Below are 25,621 nucleotides of genomic sequence, written 5' to 3' on the forward strand. Positions count from 1 at the left end.
GTTGCTGTGGGTAGAGTTTAGTATTTTGTGTACGTAATTTTTATTAACTGTTAGTCAGAACTGGCTTTTACGCTCTCGTGCTCTGTGCTCCCCTGCCTTCTCCCCAGCGTTGCCGCCTCGTGAGCCGGCCTTCGCTGCGTCCCAGCAAGCGGGACGGGGTGGACCCTGTGTACCACCTTCAGAAGTCTCACATATGTTTAACAAAAAGCAGTCCAGGCTGCTGTCGCTTCTGGGTTTGTGTGGCAAGGCAGACTACCATTAGGACAATCATCTGAAGGACTTAATTTTTTTTTTTTCCCCCCTTTTTTCCTATTGCAATTTGCAGTACCTCTTTAAAAGTTCCCTTGTTGGTTCAGGTTTTTTTGGTGTAATCACCGACTGTATTTTCCTGACTCTGTGGGAGGGCAGAGCTGTAGGTGGCTGTGCAGACCGTAACTTCTATTTTCTTAACTTCCTTTCACATACAGCTCTGAGCCGCAGTATGGCGTTTCGGGGGGGGGGGGGGGGGGTTGTGCTAAATATCTCTTTGCTGGGAAAGGTCAGTCACAAGGATGCGCTGGCACCGATGTAGGGACTGGCTGTGCCAGCGTGTCGGACGCAGTCGTATTTGAATTCCAGATTATCCCTTCTTGTGAAAAAATGTAATTGTTATGGTTTAAAGTGGCAAGTAAGTAGTCTATTTCTGTACTGAGTGTTTTTCGGAATTTCATGGATGTTCAGGGTTTTCCTATCTGTGGCTGCTGGGGCACACAATTAGCCAGAAGATGATGCAGGTATATGTGTCTGTGCCTGAAAGCCTCTAACGTGGACATCGGTGAACGTTGATATTTTGAATTTCTTTCCCTAACACATAATTTTTCAAGATATTGATGTGATTGTAACAAGTTTCAAAGTTTCTCCCACAAAAAAATCATGGTCAAATAATAAGGGAACATTATTCACCAATAGTTAAGGCAATGTTATAGCACTTTCAGCAACTTCACAACCACATCCAGCAAGTCCTTCCTGTGTCCGCTGTCATGTTGTTACAGAAACACCCTGTCCGTGTATAGCTGCTTAGTGAGCTCTGAAAGGAAAAACAATCAGTTTGGGTAATAAAAATGACATACCAAAGACAGAAGCTGTGATTTATTTTGGGAGATGGAGTAGAGTGGCAAGCAGCACTTTAAAGGTCACTTGTCTCAAATAAACCTTATCTCTCTCTCAAATTTAAAGAGATATTGCAGTGTTTCCTTGCATCTAACCTACATTAAATGTCTTTTACAAGAACATATTGCGGAGTCCAGGAGGAGCATCGTACATGCCCATGTGCTGTATAGGTGATGGAAATGAATGGGAGTGCTTGGCAGGGGGAATGAAGATCAGTTGTAAGTGATTAATGAGTTGATTAGAAATACTCCTTCGGGAAGGCTAGTGGTGTTTTAAGTTGGTCTTCAATGTGTATTTGTGACAGTGGGATGCAGAGTACATACACAACTTTTTTATTTTGAGAACGGTGTCTTTTTCCAGCAGTACTTCTCAACCTGGGTATACAGAACGGCCTTCGTCACAGGAATCTCAAAATTTAGACTAAATTAGGGAAGAAAAACTGTATGTGGCAGTGTGTATCTGTGTGTGTGTCGCTGTCTTTGAGCCAGAATGGGCTTCAATAGCACCTGTTTTGGTTGAGAGCAGGCATCTGCCTTGTTCTCCTGGGCAATCCTGCAGAATCGGTCCTTCTGCTTGGTCCTGCTCATTTTTTCCTGGAGCCATTTTGAAAGTTTGAAAATCGTTATGAATCTGGATGGCAGGGAGCTTAAATTAGATTTCCTTGTGTCTGTATTATCACAGTCAGCATGGGACTTGCTCATGGATGGAAAGAAATCTGATTGAAGCTGGACTCGGAGCCGGTTGTTGGAATAGGGAGGTTATAAAGATGGGGACAGGCTGAGGAGTTTGCAGCAAATCTGTGTTCTTGTTAAGCTAGGGGTAATGAATCTGTGTGAGTTGATTTGTTCCATAATTAACTAAAACTCCTGGATTTTTCAGTTACACTGACCTCCAGGGTATCAGTGACTGCCAGCAGCCCTGCCTCGTAATTTGCCTGCAAGTACTGGGTTGCTGCTGGATGTCGTCCTCCCTGGCAAATGATGCACTGACCTTGCTCGTATGTGCCTTTATCTTTTTGCGTGGACGATAGCACTGCGGTGTGTTTGCAGAGGAGCCGGCTGACGTGTGAAACTCCAGGGAGCAGTGTCACCCTGCGGCACACGCTGCTCCGGCCACCCCGGCTGCCGCTCGCTGCTGCTGAATGCTGTAACGGAGGCAGCAGATGGGGAAAGCCGGGGAACAACCTCCGTCAGCACCGTGGTCAACATCGCTGAAATATCGGTGGCTTAACTAATGTCCAAATTGCCGCAGGCTTTAAGGAGGCTAATGTAACACTTTCTGCCTCGTGTCCATTAGAGGATAGATAGTGCTTTTCTGTACACGGCACAAAAAAGTGTAGTGTAGAAGTATTCATTTGGATTTTAAAAGTAACCAGCTAGTGCTCCAGACCAGAATTAAATCTCAACTTCCCTGCTTCACTTTCATACTTTGTTGTTGTCGTTGCTTAAGAGGTCATATCTCGGTGTACGTCAGCTCTTGCCGCATGTGCTGAGAGATAGCGAGCGTACCTTTTGGCCACTGGATTGAATTTTGTCAGCTGAGTGGTTTGACCTTTTTGCCATTCTCAAATCCTGAAAATAGATTTTTCAGCCTGTAAAAGTTTTTGGTGGCTAAACATAGGCTTCAAAGTGTTGTGTTTCCTTCGTATTTGGATCAAGTTCACTATTTTATACCTAATGCTTGGAGGTTTTTTATGGGAGTTACTGAGAGTTTAGCAAACTTTCTCCTTTTCCAAATACATGTGAACATAGATATTAATTTACAGGTTGGATATTTAATACTTTATTTTTGTAAGTAAAATATAAATAAAAGTAGAATAATGCAAATATTAGGATAGTGAAAAATAGTTTTGTAGTCTTTCATTTCCCAGAGTTATTTTGCAAGTAAGGATCTGTGCTGGTGTTTAGAGCCCATAGGGTGGTCGGGTTTGAGTAGCGATTGCCAATGAGAATGTCATTGGGAATTACAGATGACACAACATCCCCCACATTCCTCATAACAATTTGATAATCAAAATTATGTTATGTGTTTTAGAGATGCTCTCAACTTTTTTTTTTTTCTGGGGGTGGGGAAGGTTTGGACAGACCTACAGTGCCGCTTACTGTTTCAGAAAATATGTGAACAAGTATTTGGTAAAGTGCTTCTCTTGTGTGTGCTTCAAAAATGGACATAAAAATGTGATTCCAAATGAAGATCTGGTTTCCATTTCCCATAAGTTTAGTCAGTATTTGTAAAGTTGACATTGGATCAATAACATTTGTATAATACTGTCTTTTAATTCGTAGGACTGAATATCTAGTGGCTGATACAAGTCTGGAATTTTGGTTTTTTTACAGAAGAAACGGTTTCATTTTGATCATGATATTTGATGCTGTCAGAGTAGTTTTGGTTTTTTTTTCTGTATCAGAACATTTTTTTAAAGGACTAGTATATAATATTATCATTTATAAATGGTAAAAGTATATACACTTTATCATTTTATCATAGAATGTGATTCTGTGATACAATGCTCTTTCCATATAGTTGAGTGTAAATTTAAAAAATATTAGAAATATATGTGACGGAAAATAAATGAGCAGCTGAATTAAAAGACTGGTTATTTTATAGTATTCTATGTGGCTTTGATTCTTCAAAAGCCTACTACTGACTCTTACTTTTTTCAATAGAAAGAACATGTTTGTGGGCTTTCAATCATGCACTAAAATTTATATATCTATATACCTGTGTTTGTTTACAGATCGATTTATAGAATAAAAATGCTATTGTACATACAGGTACCAAGAACGCGTAATATTCTTTCTGTGTACTCATTTTCTTAAAGAAAATTCAAAGCATTTTATGGACCAAAACTGTTGTTTAGATTACATTACTTGTTGGTCTGTATTGATGTTTTCTAAAGGTTATTCTTGAACTAAGACATGAATTGAATTTATGAACAGGACTCCTGCTTCATATTGGATTGCAGCATAAGCTAATGTTTAAGACTCTGGGCTATTTGGCCAGCATCATCTATTTGTCATCTTATGTGCTCTTAATCCTCTTGGTGTGTATCAGTTAGCTATAAAGAGGCTAGACCTTTCTTTTGTAGAAAGGTGCATCGTTTTCTATCAGCCGTATAAAATCTGAACGGGATTGGGCAAGCTTAGTCCAAATTAGCTTTTTCTCAAAATGTACGTCAAGTTGCAGGTAGATGTTCAAACGTGTAACAAAAGTTTCATGAATAACTGTGTTTTCATATCAAACTTATACATCTTATTTTCCTTTCTTTTTCCTGTCTTTCCCCAAATCCATTTTATTTACAGCTTCCAGCTGATCTTACCAAGATGCATCTTACCGACAATCCTCATCCTCAGGTGACTCACGTCCCTTCAAGCCAGTCGGGATGTAGCATTGCCAGTGATTCTGGGAGCAGCAGCCTATCTGATATTTATCAGGTAAAATTGCGTTTGTTTCTTATTTTTTCCTTCCTTGATGTTAAAACATTCCATAAACAAAAACAGTGGCCCTTTATCCAGGATTCGCCACCTCCACAGCCACATAGAAGTGAAACAAACTTCTTGTAAAGCTCTTTTTGTTGCTTTTCACATCTTTATATACCAACAAGTGTGCTGTGGCAAGTCACATTTGATGATTTATAGGATCATTTTCCTTCTTTCTGCAATGGAACAAATTTAATGAAATCATTCTTGTGTTTCAAATACCTTCCTTGATTATATGTATTTATTGTTAATAACAGATGTTCTGTTCTGCAAACAAAAGCATGGTAATAAATGCACTCTGCACTAATCAACTGTGAAAATTCTAGTGTTGCTTGCTGAGAAAAAGAGTTGTCTGAAATCCAGAGATAGCTTTCACTTGTTTACAGATAATATACTTAATAAGTTACCTGTCTTGTGTCAAATTGCAGAGCTAGTTTTATGGGGTTTTTTGTTCTGGTTGACGAGGGTGCGCATCTTGCGTTTGTCTTGATCAGTAATTTCACAGCTTTTCCACTTTCAGGTTGAAATCTGACTACAATACTGAGTATAGAGCAACCGTTGAGCACAATGTAGGTGTAACTCGATTTTAGACACCTGTTCCCTTTCCTTGGGTACTGTCCGGTTACTGTTTCTATACTGGAAACAGATTAGTGATGTATCTATTTACAGCACAGTATTGCTAGGTAACTTTAAGGCATTAAAACCAAAAATTCTTTTAGAGTGTTAAGTGTCTCTATGCATTTTTGTCTTATTTAATCTATTACCTTACTACTTCTTTAGATGTGCTTGCTGCCAGCTAGGTCAGGAGTAGCTTGCATCCCTGAGAGTCTTTTCAAAATGCTTTATGGATTCTCTGATTTCTGAGAGAGTGTGCTGGAAGTTGTTGTTGTGTATCTTGGTGGTTTGTGGGGTTTTTTTGTTTGTTTTGTGTTTTTGGTTTTTTTGTTTTTTGTTTTTTTTTTTTTTAAATTACGTTTTCTGAGTCACAAGAATTGATTTAAGTAGTCAGTGTCACCAGAACTAGTCTGTGTATTGTACCTTAACATCTCATATATTAGGATGCTGACGGACAGTTTTCCTGACCATTGTCTGCCTGCCTGTCTACCTGAGTAGTTTGGAGAGGTTGCTCGAAGTGAAAAGCACTTAAAATATATTATTGATTACAAAAATATCATTCTAGTAATGAGTGAATATTCTGTCATGTGTGGTTAATTGCATTTGAAATGTCTTATGTCCACTCTTCAGAAAATGCCGAAAGAGCATAACTGCTAAACAAATGAGAATTGTATAAATAAAAGAAATAAGGGAGTAGCATATTTATGTGCACTGTATCAAACAAACAGTGGTGAAATATATTTTTGTACCCTAAGGAATTATGAATTTATTAATGTGAAAATCACTGCAGATTTTCTGTTAATTTTGAGGAGTGAGGACCTTTCAGGCAGGAATCTTCTGTTCAGTGACATTAGCCCATCTGTTTTTGCATCCTGCAGGGAACATGGACATCTGTAAATTTTGCTGAGAATTTCCGGCCAGCCAGGGTGATGTCTGAGGCAGGTTACCACTGTTAGACTTATGTGAGATCTTCAAAGATAATAGTACAGCAATGTACGATCAGTGTCATTAATCCTGAAAGATAGCATTGGAGAATCAAGCATTTGATAAACTGTGAGTGAAGAGATGTGCGACAGGCATGTCATGAGGGGGAAAAAACCCCCAACAACCCACTGGTTCTTTTTCCCGTCTTATTTTTTTTTAGTGAATTTTTCGTATCTTGTTATCGTACGCATAATGTGCGAATAGTAACCTGTCAAAGGATGGTGGGTATGTTATGGTCTTTATCACAGCAGCTATAACAGTTTTGGAGAAGTCTCTTACAGTTTGTCACCCAGCTATAAGTGCATGGATAGATACTGTGTAATAATGTCATGGCACAGTATTTAACATAGCATTATATTGCCGTGATGCATCAATATAGACAGATTTTGAAATCTGAGAGAAAAAGTGTTTCCTCCAGTATTCCCCCATGATATTATGAAGGCAGAGAATCATTTTGATACACAATAAACCTACGTTTTGAGTATAATGTATTGGCTCAGGAGCTGAAAGCATTTTTGGTACATTAAAATACAGCTTTTCGTGAAGTATTTGATGCTTTGTGTTTGCAGTCAGCTTCATATCTATTACATGCCAAACTCTCTAGGAGTATCATTAATGTCAGCAGAGGAAGAGCATTTTTGAATAATTTTGATTAATGTAGGCTTGAAATGACCTTTTGAATTAATGGTATCTTAACATTAATTTTTACAGTAAGTAGTGCAAATGTAATTCCAGAATAGGAAAATATGATTAAAATAGTAGAACCAAAGAATGAAACAATTTTTATTAAGGTTTGGAAAGGGTTTCCGTTCATCTGTGTACACTATATTCATGGATAGTGTTGAAATGAGGTTTCACTTGTTCCAGCTGCTTCTCAGGCCAGGATGTTACACAGGAAATGATGAACACAAAGCTTAAGGTGAGATCAGCAGAAAAGGAGTCCTGCCTGTAAGCACTGCCCTGAGCATATTGTATTAAACCTTCAGTTAATTGCAGGAGCTTATGAAAATAAATGTATGAAGATACTTTTCTCCTGTACCGTTACTGCTCCCTGTTGGAGCTTTCAGTCTTTATGTGGTAAAATGTCCAAACGTATGTATGGCAAAGTCCAACTTGCTTGGAATACTGCAGAGCAGTTGTTGTTCTGTTGGACTGTAGACTTTGTTTCTAATATGGAGAAAAAAAAGAAGTTATTCCCTACCATTTTTAAAGAAACTTCTTTAATTTGCTTGAAGTGTGGGGGGTTTTTTATTATTATTATTTTTTATTTTTTCATTCAACCCATTTCTGACGGTATGCTTAGTTTCAGAGTTATGGTGTTTAGACAGATGTAGGGGAAGCTGTGTGGTTATCCATACAGAAGTTGAAATGAGGGATTATAACTTCTGCAAACAGCTGCTTTGACCTGTAATAGGTATCCTCAGGGAAAATTAATTCAACAGGTATTACAGAGTGAAAACATCTTTCATTGCCCTTTCACGGGACAGGCTTTAAGGCGGCCAGCCGTGCTAACATAGGTAATCCAGATCATACCTCTGGATGTAGGTGGGTAGGGTCTCACTCGTGCTTTAAGGAATTAGTTGCCTGTATCAATAGCTTGCAATGCTGTTCTCTTAATGACCAGAAAATGTGTGTCTATTTTTTCTTATCTCTTTAGTTCTATCAGTGGTGTGCTTAAAGTTTTTCTCTCTTTTTCCATTTTAAAAATCTTTCGGTTATCACTCTGGCAGTATTTATTATTTGTGGGGAGCAACGTTGTTGCCCAGCAATAATCCCAGTTGTGGTTAAGGTTTTAATATTAAAATGGATTATCTATAAAATATGCATCAGGGAGTGGGCCTTACTGAGGGGGTTTCTACCAATTCTGAAAAAAAGACTTGGACATTTTTCCCCTGACAGAATTGACCTGAGAGGAAGGGGAAAAAAACCCTCGCTCTTAATAGCAGGTTACATCAGGAGTCATGAGTACTAAAATACATTATCATATGGAGTTATTCCCGCACAGGAAATCGTTTACATGAGGCATATTTAATACTTTTTTTCTGTCAGTGTATGCTTCAGATGCACATTGTAGTGGACTACATATCATTACCACCAAAACTTTGCAAGGGCTGGTTCTTAGGTCTTTGGCTTCCAAAGCGTACACCAGCGTACAGGACGTCTCCATGATCAACGTTTGGCAAACGTAGCTGAAATGTGTTAATTCGCAAAATTTGCAGTGCTATATGTAGAGTAATAATAATATGATTTTAAAATAGCAACCAAATGTCTTGACAGTAAACTGGTGTTAACTTTCTGGATGATCTACGTGACACACACCATTTGACTCTGTTCTTGCTGCCTTCTCAATAGATATTCTTGCCCTATAGACCCAATCCTGAAAAATCCATATTTGTGTAAGACTTGAGTATTGCAGCTTCTGGTTTCATTTTGTAAATTAGTAGTTCATAAATGTTTTTGATATTTGATAATGGAAACAGCTGGGGCATCATGTTTGGGAAGAGCAGCTACTTGTGCAGACAGCTTTATGAGCAAAATCCTTCCTGTTCCTTCCAGCACTGCCTGACCTGCCAACGTTTTGTCGACCATCTGCACATAATCTTTGAAACACAGCTTGAGGACCGTATCTTATTTCGTAGATTGATCAAATTATAACTTATCAAGAAAAGAGAAGATTTGTTTATTGTCCTGTGTAGGATATACAATGCAAATTTTAAAAAATCACTTTTCTGTAGAGCCTATAGCCTCAGTTTTGTTATCTTAGCTTGAGGTTATCAAAGTGGGAATTAGTACTGTAGTCTTGTTTTACTCTGCCTGGAAAAGTTGATATATACATTGTGGCTATTTAGATGAAGAAATGCTAGAAAAGTCCTTGAATAAAATGCTGTACTGCTCATGTGCTGCTGAGACTCTCCAAGCACAATTTGCACTTGGGCTTAATTCCAAAACTGTTAATGTGAGCTACATAAGCCAGTGAAGTGATGTAATGTAAAACAGATTTAACCCTATATATATTGTTACCCTCCTCTGAAAGAAATATTTATGTTAAATCATTTAAGCCTTATTTATTAGGTTTGCTGGCTAATTATTAAAATGAGGACAAGCTCAAAGGTCCAAGGTTATATCTAAAACCCAGTATTTTTGTGTCTAGTGAAAGAAGGAAATGCTGCTCATCTGTCAAAGTGCTGGGGCTTGCATTAGCCGATCAACATGGAGCGTGTAGGAAGATGGAGGCAGTGCAGTCTGCTGTGATTAAATCACTTAAAATGGGTGTTGTTTTTTATGAAGCAAGGAAGGCAGGAGACCAGCATGGCTGAGTAAGGACCCCCTGGTCAAACAAAAGTGCAAGAAGGAAATGCACACAGTGGAACCAGGGACGCGTACCCTGCGAGGAATATAGGGACACTGCCTGGACATGTGGGGTTGGGATCAGGCAATGTAAGGCACAGTTGGAGCTGGATTTGGCAAAGGATGTGAAGAATAACAAGAAGGGCTTCTAAAGGTACAGAAGGGCTTCTTGGTCAGAAGAAGAAGATTAAAGAAAAGGTACTCCCTGCCCGCCCATAAATAAGACAGGAGAACTAATGAGATGGAGAAGGCTGAGAGATTCAACAATTTTTTTTGGCCTCAGTTTTCAACTGGTAGTCACTCTTCCTGCATCTCTCAAGTCCCTGAACCTCAATGTGGGGACTGGGGGAACGAAGTCCTTCCCATGGTAAGAGAAGATCAGGTTTGAGACTGCCTGAGGAACCTGAACACACACAAGTCCATGGAACCCAACGAGATGCATCCCAGGCTCCTGAGGGAGTTGGCTGATGTAGTTACTAAGGCAGTCTCCATCTTTCTGGAAAAGTCATGGCAGTCAGGTGAAGTCCCCAGTGACTGCAGGAAAGGGAATAAGGCTCTGGGGAGACCTTACTGCAGCCTTTCAGTACTTTGAGGGGGCTTATAAGAAAGACTTTTTTACGAGGGCCTGTAGTAACAGGACAACGGGCAATGGTTTTAAACTGAAAAAGGGTAGATTTAGCTTGGATATAAGGAAGAAATTTTTTATGATGAGGGTGCTGGGACACTGGAACAGGTTGCCCGGAGAAGTTGTGGCTGCCCCATCACTAGAAGTGCTCAAAGTCAGGTTGGACAGGACTCCATCCTTTATTTTGGACGTTTTGTGAACGTGCAGAGTATTTGATGCATTACTTTGTGACCAGTGTTTTTGTAAAATATCAAGGTTTTCTTTTAAAGTGAAAGTGAATATTATAAACGTGTTCATTTTAAAAAAATAAACTCAGTTTTCTGCAAGTCTGTATATAGTTGCCTTATACCTTTCAGTGATACATCTTGTTCAAATTTTTGAATTTGAACAGAAAAATGATTTGCATGCTGGCTTAAGCTAAAAAAAAAAGTGATTGAGCAACTACTCTGTGAAAATTGAAAATTTGAAATTACTTTTTTTTTTTTTTGCCTTCCATCTGTTTGGAAATTTATTTTCATGCAATTACATCATTTAAACTTTACATAAGAAATTATTGCAAATGATTCCTATGTGATTCTGCTTTTTGTTGCCAGTATTGCATTCTCTTTCACCGTTGCTTCATGTGTCTGCTCAGTGTGATGTCTATATTGCCATCTATTGATGCCAGTAGAAATGTGTCTACAGGCATTGGGTAACCAATGGTGTTATTGAATTATATTATTATTTCATTAATAATACAGACTCTCAACCTGTGAAAAAACATTTTGTTTACATTAATTCACAAGAAGGAGTAAATGCCATAAAATGAGAATCAGCCAGTAGAAGAAAGAATAGTTATCCTTATCCCCCCCCCCCCCCCCAATTTATATACTCCACCTGACATACTTGCTCTGTGCCAGGATTAAAATCCATGTTGTAATAGTAAAATTAAAAATGAGATCAAATCTCTTTCATTTTAGCCACTCAATCTGCTTTGTTTTTTCCTGTGTCACGTGGTTGATATTGATGGGTTTATACTGCCTGTAGTTCATTGAGGGTGGAGAGGGCTATGAGTAAAGACAGAGAACAAATGTCCCAGTATGTTAATTTTGTTTTCAGAACTTGTGATCATAATTCCTGTAGCATGGTGTTGCTTTATGCCAGCGGTATATATTTGTACCATCCTGTAACTGTAGATTTCAACATAATGTGGTTTTTTCAGTGTTCAGAAAGGGAGCTATTACAATTTCTCATTTGAATTGTTGCCCATGGAATTTCTTTTGTTGTATTAGCTACCTAAGATAAGACCATAAATCATTAAACTGAAGACATTGAACTCTTTGTCTGATGGATGTTTTCTTTGTAGGCTACAGAAAGCGAGATGGGAGACGTTGATTTAACAGGTCTTCCAGAAGCGCCTGTAGACTCTGAAGATGAAGAAGAAGAGGAGGATGAAGATATTGACAGAACTTCAGATCCACTTCTAGGGCGGGATGTTGTACGAGAGTGCCTTGAGAAAGAGCCTGCAGATAAAACTGATGATGATATTGGTGAGGAAAAAAAAAAAAAGTCTATGTAAAACTATATCATGTAACATCTGTAAGAGACGCATATCTGAAAACTGTTTAATGAGTTAATGTTAAATGTATATCCTCATCATTATGAAATGGTGCCTTCCAGAGATCGCTTTGCTCTAGTTAATTGAATGATTTCTCTTACTATCTGAGAGAGTATTTGTTCTGAGAAACTAAGTATTTTAAAAAACAGTCTTTGAGATGCTTAAGGTGTTAAGTATTACAGTCACTGTACATGTTGACATAAGGGAGGGATAGGAAGCAAGGTAATTTTGGCTGCCTGAAACTGTTGAATTAGTTATTAAATGTCAAAGAGAATATACTATTACTGCGGTGTAGACTTACATAATTGTAAACTGGAAAACATTTAAAGAGTAAAATAATTTACTGCAGTGTTTAACTAGAAATTGTCATTAGTTTAATAGTAAAATTTGTGTTATGCTATATACTTCAGATTACTTCTCTAAACACTGGAAAGTCATTTCATGCTCCTATCAAGCTTATAATTACTGTACTGTAAGGGTATTTTTAATTTTTCTAAATGTTTGAAGCTGAAGTGCTTTTACACTCTAGCCAGATTGCTGCTGTAAGAGTCAATCAGAACATGATCAGACTGTAGAGCTGAGTTCCGTTTGTTGATGACAAAATGCACACTGGGCTCGTTTAGCCACAGGCACTAATGGGGATTGTAACACCACTGAGCAATTTTTCCATGAATTTAACTGAGATTTAATATACCTGTGGAGGATAAGGTATCTAAGGAACCCCTGGGCCTTGCAGTCATCATACCTATGTTTCCTTTGTCTAACAGAGCAATTATTGGAATTTATGCATCAACTCCCTGCCTTTGCAAACATGACTATGTCTGTGAGAAGAGAACTTTGCTCAGTGATGATATTTGAAGTAGTAGAGCAAGCAGGAGCCATCATACTTGAAGACGGCCAAGAAGTAAGTTACTGCTTGCAATACAATTTGCATGCTATAGGCAGTAAGTTAGCAAGGGCATCTGGAGGCGAAGGGCTGGAAAATCCGTTTCCCATCTCCGCACCTCTCCCACACCTAAAAGTTAGAGAATTCTTCTCTGGCCGTGACCCATGTCCAAAATCCCCAAACCTTAGCCGATCCCTTTGGGAGACTCTGCCTGGGTGTTACTATCTTGTTCAAGACTTCAGTGTGGCCAAGTATAGACATAAACCAGCATTCAGTATGTTGTTATCAGGTAAGTGCTAACATCTGGAGGAGTTTATTTCAAAGATTTTGTGGCATAGAAGAATGCATCATTTCCATTGGTAAAATAACTCTCGTCTTATATTTTTTTTTTTTTTTAAATACTAACATGGAGAGGTATCCTTGCCCAACAATGTAGGCATTATAACATAAATGTCTAAATTAAGAGCAGTTCCCATACATATTCAGTGGGAGGAGACAGATGTTCAAATTAGTCAGTGGTCAGGCTCCCAACATAGGTGCTCTGAATCACTATTTTGAAATCTCTCTCTGTCCTTGGATGAAGACATCTGGAATGGCCATAGCAGGTCATCCTTCCAGGAAGACTAGATAGATTCTCATCTCTGGTAGTGACCAAATGAGTACCCAGGGGAAGAGTGTTCATTCTCATGAAACAGTATAAATATATTGTAGCAATTAGCCCACTGATTAAAAAAAAAAAAAAGCAATCTATGCATCAGCATTCATCCCTACTGAATTAGTTCTGAAATGAATGAAGAATGCTGAAAAGCATTCTTGTTTCAGTCATCTTTATTGCTTGCCTTACAGTGCACATTTTTTGTGAATTAAATGTTGCAAAACTGTTGTGACAACAAACTGGAGACTGCAAGAATAAGCCTTTGAGATAAAAGCATTGGAACAGCTTAAAGAAGTTGTTGAATTAGCTTCACTTTTTACATTTGTTTTTTACTTCCTCTAGCTTGATTCTTGGTATGTTATTTTAAATGGCACGGTGGAAATCAGCTATCCTGATGGGAAGAGTGAGAGTCTCTGTATGGGAAATAGTTTCGGGATTACTCCCTCTCTGGACAAACAGTACATGAATGGGGTGGTCAGAACCAAAGTAGATGATTGTCAGGTAAGATTACAATCCTGTACAACTAATTTGTATTTTTAAGCATCTAATAAAAGAGAACAGGCTGCTTTCATCTTAAGGCATGATCTTCATTGCAGGAGCAGAAGAAAGGAGGTTGGTATTTTCTGAGTCAAGGGCTCTGCTGATGTTGAGTTAAGTTGTACACTCTTTAGTAGCTGGGATTTATTTCATGCTGCTGTTGTGGGAGAAGCAGGAACTTCGGCTTTGTGCTGCAATGTAAGCTTAGCCCCCCCCAGTCATGCTGTGTATGTGACTGACATGCAGCAAGAACAGATAAATAGAAAATACCCATTTCCACTTCTTATAGGCTTTGTCCTCTATGTTTAGCGCATTCAGACAACCTTTTGGAGATGTGAGAAGGTGACCAGTTCCATTTGTCTTCTATTTCTAACTTTCTCTCTCATGTAGCTGGGTAGAACAGAGTGGGGTTGGTATCAAATGCTATGCTATCGTGATTGTGTTGAAGCAGCGCAGAGATATGGGAATACAGTCATGTTTTGGATATTTATTAACAAACCTGTGTTGTTTGGGGGCAGTTTGTGTGTATAGCCCAGCAAGACTACTGGAGGATTCTGAACCATGTGGAAAAAAACACTCATAAAGTGGAGGAGGAAGGAGAAATTGTTATGGTAAAGGAGCACAGGGAGCTGGATCGCAGTGGAACCAGGAAAGGACACATAGTTATCAAGGTGAATTTCTTTCTGTGCTTTCCATTAATCTATCAAACCTTTATTTATTAGTAAATAAATACAATTTCAGTTTGATTCTAGAACACATACTCAGTTTTGTCTGTCTCAGCTCAAAAAAATGATTGGAAAGAATTTATATTATTTTACAAATTTACTTCCATCTATCTTTTAATAAAGTTAGGCCTCTTCAGCACATATATTGAGTTTTGTATTGGGAGCATCCTTTGTGCATCTTTATGTATTGACCTGTTTTTTGTAATCTGGAAGAGGAACTTAAACTGTTTACTAAAAATACAATTCAAGGAAGTTACTAATTGTGTTAGCCAGGTATTACCTATGCAAAGCATTTGGGCTGAGAGAAGCATGAAGATTTGATTTAAACACGTTAGTGTGTTTTACCCTGAGTTTGCCATAACTGAAACTTGAAAAGGGAGTGTACTGTTCACATGGTTTTATGTTAAGATACTCTCTAGAGAGAGGTAGTGACGAGAGATATCAGTTATTTTTTACATTTAATTTTTAAGGCAACACCCGAGCGACTCATCATGCACTTAATAGAAGAACATTCTATTGTGGATCCAACCTACATCGAAGATTTCCTTTTAACGTACAGAACGTTTCTAACAAGCCCCCTGGAAGTTGGAAATAAACTCTTGGAATGGTTCACAGTGGACAGCCTCAGGGATAAGGTTGGTTTGAGTCTAAGAGATTAGTATTGATGGTGAAAATGTCTTCAAATTGATTCCTTTTTGTATTGCTGATAAACTAAGATTATGTTCCAGCTATTTTATATGAACTATTTTAAGTATTTTTCACTAGTATCAAGAAAGGATTCTCCAGTGTGTTGTATGTGTATAGTGTACTGTCCTAAAATAGGTATGGCGCTGCTTCTCTTCTGCAGAATGATAAATACTGTTTTCTGTTTAATTTGAAGATGTAAATGCCAGTCTCTGAAATCCCTTTTCACCAGAGATGTAGGGAAATTGTGTTTGTGATCTCTTGGACACACCATCTTTCTTTTCACAACAGCATTGTGCTTCTCTTCCACAATTTTCTACTGTAGAGCTTTTCAGTGTATTGAGCACATTTTGTATGAGCAGCTTATTACAAACGCTGTACTTAAAATAAACTCCGCTCAAAACAGGTGCAGTTGATAAAAATGCTTCCATAAATAGAACAAAGTTCAGCTCTATGTAACTGTATGCACATACACATGAAAAATGTTCATAGTCTGGAACTTGCATCCATGTCCAATTTGTTGAAAATTATGGCAGTAAAATTCTTAGCCAGCGGTTTTATGTGTTCTAGCTTTGAGCTGAAGGAAACCCAACAGACTATCAAAACGCTGAAATTTTTTTTGCGTAGGAAATTGTCTGGGGTCTTTTGCTGTGGTTACTGCTTCTCTTCTTACCTTTTTCCATGCTGTTCATTCTGGCAACTTCTGTGTTTTAAGAAAAAGAAAGTAAAAGAAAACTGTCTCAGCAAATAAAAAAGGAAATTCTTTATTTTTAGAAGAGAAACTGCTATAGATTAACCTTTTTTTATAACATGGATGGATAAAATAGATTTCAGACTGATGGTATTTTTTTCACAGGTTACCAGAGTGGTCTTACTGTGGGTGAACAATCATTTTAATGACTTTGAAGGAGATCCTGCTATGACTCGATTTCTGGAAGAATTTGAAAAGAACTTGGAAGATACGGTAGGAACAAAAAAGAATAACTGTCATACTTTCTAATGTTATACGCTGTCATTTTCCAGTGTGTTACCAGTGACTAACACATTGTAGTCTACATGTCTTAACAGTCAATAAATGGCTTTTAACATGGACATATTTGTTCTTAAATATACATTTAGACATAAAGCCCATATAAAATAGTACATATGGCACTCATTTATATGTTTTTGCATTACTGGAAAAGAGGACAAGGTTTATTTAGTAAGACTCGGATACATGGCATCGTAAGTCCTTTTTCTGGCACTTGGGGTTTTTTTCACAACTGTTTTTCCATTTCTCCATTTTGTGTCTTCTGTGTTACAGAAAATGAAAGGACATCTCAGATTGCTGAATATTGCCTGTGCTGCCAAAGCAAAATGGAGACAAATTACCCTGCAAAAACCTTCTAGAGATTCGCCACTGTTTTTCAGCCTCCTTGGAGGAAGCGACAAGGGTTTTGGTATTTTTGTAGAGACTGTGGAAATGGGCAGTAAAGCAGCAGAAGCTGGACTCAAGCGTGGTGATCAGGTAAAAAGAATAAAGTTAATTTAAAATATCCATCTCTTATTTTTATAAAAAAAAAAATCTGGTTCAACCAACTGTAGTGTTCCCAACAAAAAGAATATGCTGTTTACTACAAGCAGACAACTGGTTAGTATTCTATTGTAAATGCCACAGCTTAGGTTCAGTTCCCATGTGTTAAATGGGTTTCTATTAAATAGTTTTCAAAATATTTAAAATATGTAAATATTTCCAGAATGGGAAAAGAAACAGAATTGCGGTTATTTAGGAAACTTTCTGATTGGAGATATGGTTAAGTTGAAGCTATCAGATTGTTTTGTTGGATTGATTCCCACCTAGTGTAAATCATCCCAGTTTACTGAGACTGCTGGAACAATGACAGTTCACACCAGGTGAAGATCTGGCCTTTGATGTAATAGCAGTTCTACGGTTCATGATCCACCATTTTTGATTCGGGTGCAGTTCCTAATTGCAAGAATGTCATGTTATCACAGAAAATAAATTTGGTTAAAGCGTATGTCAGGGGGAAATGGAGGTCCTGGCTTGTTTGCAGGATATAACTTCACTGACACAATGAAAATAGTTATTTTACGAGGAACGTTTTCATTCTACAACTGCTGTAAAGATGATATGAGAATTTCTGGAAAGTTCATGTGCCTGTATTATCACCTTTGTATTTGTAACTCTGTTGTAAACAGTTGTTCTCCTAATAGTTCAATTTTTATTTCTTCTTAAAGATAATGGAAGTAAATGGACAGAATTTTGAGAACATTACCTTTGTAAAAGCTCTGGAAATCTTAAGGAACAACACTCATCTCTCCATAACTGTAAAAACAAACATTTTTGGTGAGTAGACTTTATATATGATATATTTTTGTGTATGTGAAGAAAAACTCCAGTCTTTCTGGTGTTAGAAATGCAATGAGATTTTCCACCTTTCTTTTTTTCTAACTTGTTCTAGGAGTGAAAAGTTGTGCAGAAGTCCCCTCATTGTGCCTCCATTTGCTCAGATAAGTTCTTGCGTGCCAAGGGCTGCACGTTGAGTGGCACAAAGCCAGCATAGCCAGCTCTTTACTCCTGAGAAATCCTCAAATGACTGTTTAAGCGGCTTTAGTGTCCCTTCATGCGATATGGCTGAAACAGTGCCAAGGGATCTGGGCCAAAATATTTTTGCCAAGAAACAGCAAAAATGTAAAACTGGGCTTTCGTAAAACTTTTTATAATGGCTGTAAGAATGATAGGATAAATTGCCTTTATATCCAAAATTGAAAAGAGGATATAAAAAGCAGTATGACATATAAATGTTGGCTTTTAATTGTCAATGTGAATATAAACACATAAATACCTCTTTAAAATCTCAGTCAAACCATCTGTTCTTTTTCCATAGTCCTGTTCAGGCAACAGAATAATCATAGCTACAGAAAGAACGAGACTGTGCACAAGATAGCTCCTTCCTCTGTAGTTGTATCTGAGACCTGATGGTTTCCTTTTTTCATTTTCCTCCTCCAGTTAGCTGCCCTTGTTCACTATTGATTTTCTTTTCAATTATTATTTTCTGTTTATCACTGTGTAGATAAAAAATTTCAAGATCCTAGCAATTACTTATTAGCATAATAGGAAAACTATGATATATTGCCGTCACGGAAACATGGTGGGATGACTCGCACAACTGGAGTGCCGCAATGGATGGCTGTAAACTCTTCAGAAGGGACAGGCAAGGAAGGAGAGGCGGTGGAGTAGCCCTGTACATTAGGGAGTGTTTTCACTGTCCAGAGCTTAATGATGGTGACAGCACGGTTGAGTGTTTATGGGTAAGAATCAGGGGGAAGACCAACAAGGCAGATATCACGCTGGGAGTCTGTTATAGCCCACCCAACCAGGATGAAGAGGCAGACGAAGTATTCTGTAAGCAGCTGGGAGAGGTCTCACAATCGTTAGCTCTTGTTCTCATGGGGACTACAACTTACCAGATGCCTGCTGGAAATACAACAGAGCAGAGAGGAAACAGTCTAGGGGGTTCCTGGAGTGTGTGGAAGAGAACTTGCTGACACAGCTGGTGTGGGAGCCAGCTAAGGAAGGTGCCTGCTGGATCTGTTGTTTGTGAACAGAGAAGGACTGGTGGGTGGTGTGATGGTTGGAGGCTGTCTTGGGCATAGCGATCACGACATGATAGAGTTTTTGATTCTCGGAGAAGGAAGGAGGTGGGTCAGCAGAACTGCCACCTTGGGTTCCCGGAGGGCAGACTTTGGCCTGTTTAGGAGCCTGGTTGACAAAGTCCCTTGGGAGGCAGTCCTGAAGGGCAAAGGAGTCCAGGAAGGCTGGACATTCTTCAAGAAGGAAACCTTAAAGGCGTAAGGAGCAGGCCATCTCCATGAGCCAAAAGACGACCTGGTGGGGGAGAAGACTGGCCTGGCTGAACAGAGAGCTTTGGCTGGAACTCAGGAAAACAAAGGAGAGTTTATGAGCGTTGGAAGAAGGGGGCAGGCCACTCAGGAGGGCTACAAAGATGTTGTGAGGTTATGCAGGGAGAAAATTAGAAGGGACGAAGCTCAACTAGAACTTAATCTGTCTACTGCTGTAAAAGACAACAAAAAATGTTTCTGTAAATACATTAGCAACAAAAGGAGGGCTAAGGAGAATCTCCCTCCTTTATTGGATGCAGGGGGAACTTAGTGACAAAGGATGAGGAAAAGGCTGAGGTACTTAATGCCTTCTTTGCCTCAGTCTTTAACAGTCAGACCAGTTGTTCTCAGGGGGTACCCAGCCCCCTGAGCTGGAAGACAGGGGTGGGGAGCAGAATGAAGCCCTCGTAATCCAAGGGCAAATGGTCAGCAACCTGCTACACCACTTAGGCACACTCAGGTCTATGGGGCTGGATGGGATCCACCCAAGGGGACTGAGGGAGCTGGTAGAAATGCTCACCAAGCCACTTTCCATCATTTATCAGCAGTCCTGGCTCACCGGGGAGGTCCCAGTTGACTGAAGGTTAGCAAATGTGATGCCCATCGACAAGAAGGGCCAGAAGGAGGATCTGGGGAACTACGTTCCTGTCAGGCTGACCTCGGTGCCGGGGAAGGTCATCTTGAGTGCCATCATGCAGCATGTATGGGACAACCAGGTGATCAGGCCCAGTCAGTATGGGTTTATGAAAGGCAGGTCCTGCTTGACTAACCTGATCTCCTTCTATGACAAGGTGACACACATAGTGAATGAGGGAAAGGCTGTGGATCTTGTCAAAGGCTTTACTGAAGTTCAGGTAGACACCATTTCCCACAGAGTTCTCCTGGAGAAACTGGTTGCTCATGGCTTGGACAGGTGTATTCTTCACTGGGTAAAAAATTGGCTGGATGGCTGGGCCCAAAGAGTTGTGGTGAATGGAGTTAAATCCAGTTGGTGGCTGGTCACAAGTGGTATTCCCCAGGGCTCAGTACTGGGGCCAGTTCTGTTTAATATCTTTATCAATGACCTGGATGAGGGGATTGGGTGCATCCTCAGTAAGTTTGCAGACGACAGAAAATTGGGTGAGAGTGTTGACCTGCTGGAGGGTAGGAAGGCTCTGCAGAGGGATCTGGACAGGCTGGATCGCTGGGCCGGGGCCAACTGTACGAGGTTCAACAAGGCTCAGTGCCGGGTCCTGCCTTGGGTCACAACAACCCCATGCAACGCTACAGGCTTGGGGAGGAGTGGCTGGAGAGCTGCCTGGTGGAAAAGGACCTGGGGGTGTTGGTTGACAGCTGCCTGAACATGAGCCAGCAGTGTGCCCAGGTGGCCAAGAGGGGCAATGGCATCCTGGCTTGTATCAGGAATAGTGTGGCCAGCAGGACTAGAGAGTGATCCTCCCCCTGTACTCGGCACTGGTGACGCCGCACCTCGAATCCTGTGTTCGGTTTTGGGCCCCTCACTACAAGAAGGACATTGAGGTGCTGGAGCGTGTCCAGAGAAGGGCAGCGAAGCTGGTGAAGGGTCTGGAGCACAAGGCTGGTGAGGAGCAGCTGAGGGAGCTGGGGTTGTTTAGCCTGGAGAAGAGGAGGCTGAGGGGAGCCCTCATCGCTCTCTACAACTGCCTGAAAGGAGGCTGTAACCAGGTGGGGGTCCGTCTGTTCTCCTCGGTAACGAGTGATAGGATGAGAGGAAGCTCATGTTGCACCAGGGGAGGTTTAGGTTGGATATTAGGAAAAACTTCTTCACCGAAAGGGTTGTCGGGCACTGGCACAGGCTGCCCAGGGACGTGGTTGAGTCCTCATCCCTGGAGGTATTTCGAAGATGGGTAGATGTGGTGCTTAGGGACATGGTTTAGTGGTGGACTTGGCAGTGATAGGTTAACGGTTGGACTTGATGATCTTAAGGGTCTTTTCCAACCTAAAAGATTCTATGGTTCTCTAATTCCAAAAAAGCATAAAACCACCGTGGTAATTGCTGGTCCAGACTAATGTGAAATGACATAAAGTAAAGCATAACTGAGGCAGTGATAGATTGTTCATTTGTGTTACAAATGTAAGCAACGTACATTTAGCAGTGGATTCTAACCTCTTCCCTTCCTCCTAGCCGATATAATTTCAGGGTGATGTCCCTGATACATTTTAATGAATTCATATCTTGAAGTATTTTTTCAACAGTGATACTTATTATCCTGTCTTTTTAATTGAGTGCTAAGCATCTGGTGCTGAGAATGAGCAATTCTTACATTTGAATCTATACTGTGAAGGCTTGTAGCCTTAAATTTTGTTACCTAATAGAAATATGCAATTTGCTTGGGATTTTTTATACAGAAAGTCCTGGTTGTCTTGCTCATAGGGACAATCTGAGAAATTCACTGTGTACAGTTCTGCATTCTCCCACTATCACCATGTTTTCGACAAAAAATACTGAATTTCTGACTTGAGTGATTTAAAAATATTTAAAAAGATTTTAAAAAGATCTTTAAAAAAATAATTTGTATTGATAAACCAATTCAAACAATTTGTTTTCACCTTTTATATGTGGGAAGAAACACAAAGAACATAAACACTATCTTTTCCATGGAATTATATCTTTGGGAAAGTCAGTGTTGGTAATAGACTGGATTTGTTTGATAAAAGCGATAGGAAATTTGATGCAGCTTCTGTTCAGTAGTATTACTAAAAGAAAACAAAGGCAGTTTTGAAAAATATCAGTCTGTCTTGCAGTTATTCTTGAGGAAGCATCTGCACTCCATTACCTAAAAGATGCAGACAAAAAAGTCAATAAATACATAGAGCTGATTGCCATGAACGCAATGTTTTCTTCTTATCTATCCGGTAACAGTAGACTAGGTCTATTAAATTTGCTGTGATATGTGATAATTTCAAAAGTAGTTAGGAGAACTCTGCTATGCAGAATGTTTCATCGTTTTTATTGAACATTTAGGGGTTACTGTTTCTGCCAAAGTAATGAAAAGCAAAACTTTAATGGGAAAAGACCCACACTCTTAAAATCAAAATTAAAACACAACGTATTGCCTGTTTTGTAACTCTTTGGTTCACTTTCTCTGTAGGGACGTGGAAAGCAAAAGGTTTGAGGGGAAGAAGAATTCACTGTGAACTTTTAGTGTGCAAAGGTAAATCACAATGATTGTGTCTTCTCTTACAGTGTTTAAGGAGCTGCTCTGCAGGATAGGACAAGAGAAGAATGGAATTCCACATATTCCAAAAATTGCAGAAAAGAAAAACAACCGTTATTCCATCCCCGATATGCCTGGAGATGTGGAACAGATGTTTCCCCGTGAAAAAGGAAACAAGAAAATGAAAGCAAACACTGTATCTGGTGGGAGAAATAGAATCAGGAAAATTTTGGACAAGACACGATTCAGCATCTTGCCTCCAAAACTGTTCAGGTTTGTCAGACTCTTCTGGTCAAAAAGTAATTGTTTCTTGCTAAGTTGTGATATTTTAGTTGCTTAGTATCTTCAGTCATTACGTCTATGTTGCTTATGCTTTTAAAAAAACGCAGCAAATCTGATCCATAAATGCAGAACAAGACCAAAATATCTTTTCTCTCCCAGTGAACGCTTTCAAGTATGCTTTTCCTCTGTCCTTGTTTTGAAAGCCTGTCTACGCTGTGTAATTAAAACATCTGAGTGCTATTATTTTTCGTAGTTTCATTCATCCCAAGATGAATGTGAGGAGCTTAATGCACATGACTGAAACAAAACTGTTTTGCAGTGATGGTAGCGTGAGCCAGTCGCAGGACGACAGCATTGTTGGGACTCGGCAGTGCAGACACAGCTTGGCCATCATGCCTATTCCAGGAACGCTCTCATCCAGTAGCCCTGACCTGTTGCAGCCTACAACTAGCATTCTGGATTTCTCTAATCCTTCAGGTAAAAGGGCAGCATTAGCTTGATTTACAGGCTGATCACAAGGCAGCTGGTTCAGGGGGAAAATTACATCTTTTACCAGCATCAAACATCCCGAGTGCAGTTACCTGTTTGTCTTGTGGCCCTAACAGGTCCAAACTGGAGATTTGCTGAAAATCCAAACTGCCTGTGCCTCTCGCCTGCTTTTTTTGTAATATGACACTTGGCTTGTTTTTACAAAGAAATGTATTTTGCCACCTCTGAGAGTCTTTGATTTACGGGAGTTTCCCAGAGCTCTGGCGGAAACAGATTGTCCTTGTCTGCATATTTCTCTTTTGTCATCTTTTTTTTGTCATCTCATGTGGCAATACCTGTACTCCTGGTGATTTGACTTGTCCATCCACCATCTTTGAATATATATTTCAAGCAGTATTGTCGACAGAATAGGACTGTTGTGGTACCAACATAGCGATATTAATGTTTAATGTTTTACAAACATTACGTGTATTCAACTGTATGTCTGAAAAACTGAAAAATGTTTTGAGATGTGTAGTCTATGCTTTCATTGCTATTACTGTAGGAATACAGTCTATGGGGTGGCTGCGGGAGGCATTTGTTGTTATACGCAGCTGCCTGTAAACACGTCAAGTCAGAATCTTGTTTTACTATTTCAAGTGTAGGTTCTGTGCATAATTACATATTCTGTAAAGTGCCTTGTAGCTATGACTGACTTATGTTTATGTAAACTTGCAGATTTCCCCTTTAAAAGGGACGTACACAGATATATACTATCAAGGGCATAAATATCCGTAGCAAATAAGTTCCCTTTTTGCTGCAAATCCAGGTTCTTGCTGTCTGCATGAGAGCTACACACATGTTCTCTAAGAATCTTCACTTAATACTATACAAGTTATTGCATAATACGAAATGTTGGTAACTAGGCCTTCTTACCTTTGCTTTAAGTTTACTATAACAAATATGCTGTCATTTTTTAATGGCAGAGAAAACCAAAATATTTCTGACAGTGTACTACATACACTTGATAAGTTTTGTAAACATCTAAATCTTGATTTGGTCTTGACACAGTTTTTTTCTTTTTTTCCTGCCCGCAGCTGTTGGGTTTTACTGTAAGTATCCTGATGTGTAGCATCCTGTAGACCTTAATATTGCATGGCTTGCCTGTTAAACTTAACACTTTTGTATGTTGCATTGACATAGTTATTACTGTTAGGACATTAGATAGTCCTGTGTCCTGTAAACTTCCCTAAAATAAAACAAATCCATAGGTTCTCCTTCAGGCACAGTGTTGTACTGAAGCCGAGACCTGCGTTGTCTTCCCATTTCTGCCACCAACACTCTGAATGATCCTTGGCAGGTTGCTTTGCTTCTCTGTGACCTTGCTTTAAAGGAATGAAGTTGCTTACATCCCTTTTATGGAAACTGAAGTTTTAGATGATAACATAGTTTGAGATTTAGTTTGTTCTCCTGTTGGACTCTGTATAACTCAAATTATGTGCATGCAAAAACTATGTGCATGCAAACTTGAAATGTGTTTTGTATTGTCAACACAAGCTGAATAATGCATAAGAAAATAATTTTTATTAATATTTACTTGCTTAAAAGCAAAGACCATGAAGACAGACATATGCTTGTAATATAAGTTTCACTCACCTGTCACAAGTTACACTAAGTTTTTCTTTCCCCCTCCACCCTGAATTACTTTTCAGTTTTTGGTTTTATACCTTGAGTGTATTCTGGGTTTTAGGTATGTCAATACTAAGGTGTAGATGTTAGCCTCTTCTGTGGATTTATTACGATTTTTATGAGTGTAGGCATTTCCCAAATTATTCAATGTGTCATTTTCACCACTTCCACTCTGAAATAAGTACATAATATTTATTTTTTTGCTTCTATTGCCCCCATTCATGTATGCATGGAGCTTTTCAAATTCAACTAGTCCCCAACTATTAATGATGGTATTCTGGTAATGTGATAGTCATAATAATGAAATTGTTAGTAGAATTAGTTTTCAATCAGATTTTTTTTAACACCCTGTTTCCTCCCATCTTCCAGTTTATTTACAGCTGATGTTGAGGCTTTCTTTTTTCTAATGGGCAGAAACGTTTGATGCTGGATCATGAATTACCTGCTTACTTTTTGCCCTGAAATTCCTGCTACTTGCCCCCATAGCACCATTAAGTCCTGATGTAAGAAAAAATAACCCCAAGGTCACTGCCCCATTAAGAGAGATCTTCCATTTCTTCCTTAAGCAGTGGATTTTGACAGAGAAAAATTAACGTATAGGCGATGGGGTAAAACTCAGTGCTCAGAGAGCTGCTGCTGGAAGGACCTCGATGGACAGCCGGGCAGGATGATTCACCTGGCAGAAGTGCCGATCCCCCTCGGGCAGAGGGACACCTGGTCATTACCTCCCTGTGGCACTCGCTGCCCTGCTCGGCAAGCCAGGGGCTCTCCTCGGGTGGCAGGTCACATACCTCAATCCACAGATTTGGCACTTATTGC

At 39.4% G+C, this 25,621-nt stretch overlaps 1 protein-coding gene across 6 annotated transcripts in view; it reads left to right on the plus strand.

The window, feature by feature from the left end:
- Positions 1-25,621, plus strand: part of RAPGEF6 (Rap guanine nucleotide exchange factor 6) — a 137,968-nt gene that overhangs the window by 78,360 nt on the left and 33,987 nt on the right. For 3 of the 6 annotated variants that reach the window (XM_087753755.1, XM_087753751.1, XM_087753753.1), the window contains exons 8-19: positions 4,452-4,583; positions 11,546-11,729; positions 12,565-12,701; positions 13,681-13,839; positions 14,394-14,546; positions 15,071-15,235; positions 16,141-16,248; positions 16,588-16,791; positions 17,523-17,631; positions 22,393-22,636; positions 22,965-23,122; positions 24,211-24,225. In XM_087753755.1, coding sequence (XP_087609881.1) covers positions 4,452-4,583; positions 11,546-11,729; positions 12,565-12,701; positions 13,681-13,839; positions 14,394-14,546; positions 15,071-15,235; positions 16,141-16,248; positions 16,588-16,791; positions 17,523-17,631; positions 22,393-22,636; positions 22,965-23,122; positions 24,211-24,225 — 1,768 coding nt within the window. The remainder of the gene's footprint in view (positions 1-4,451; positions 4,584-11,545; positions 11,730-12,564; positions 12,702-13,680; positions 13,840-14,393; positions 14,547-15,070; positions 15,236-16,140; positions 16,249-16,587; positions 16,792-17,522; positions 17,632-22,392; positions 22,637-22,964; positions 23,123-24,210; positions 24,226-25,621) is intronic. The other 3 variants (XM_087753756.1, XM_087753752.1, XM_087753754.1) reach the window with 1 other exon arrangement.

This window comes from Nipponia nippon, unplaced genomic scaffold, assembly GCF_047370975.1.
Source record: "Nipponia nippon isolate SJK-2023a ecotype South Korea unplaced genomic scaffold, ASM4737097v1 scaffold_17, whole genome shotgun sequence".
NCBI classification, from domain to species: domain Eukaryota; kingdom Metazoa; phylum Chordata; class Aves; order Pelecaniformes; family Threskiornithidae; genus Nipponia; species Nipponia nippon.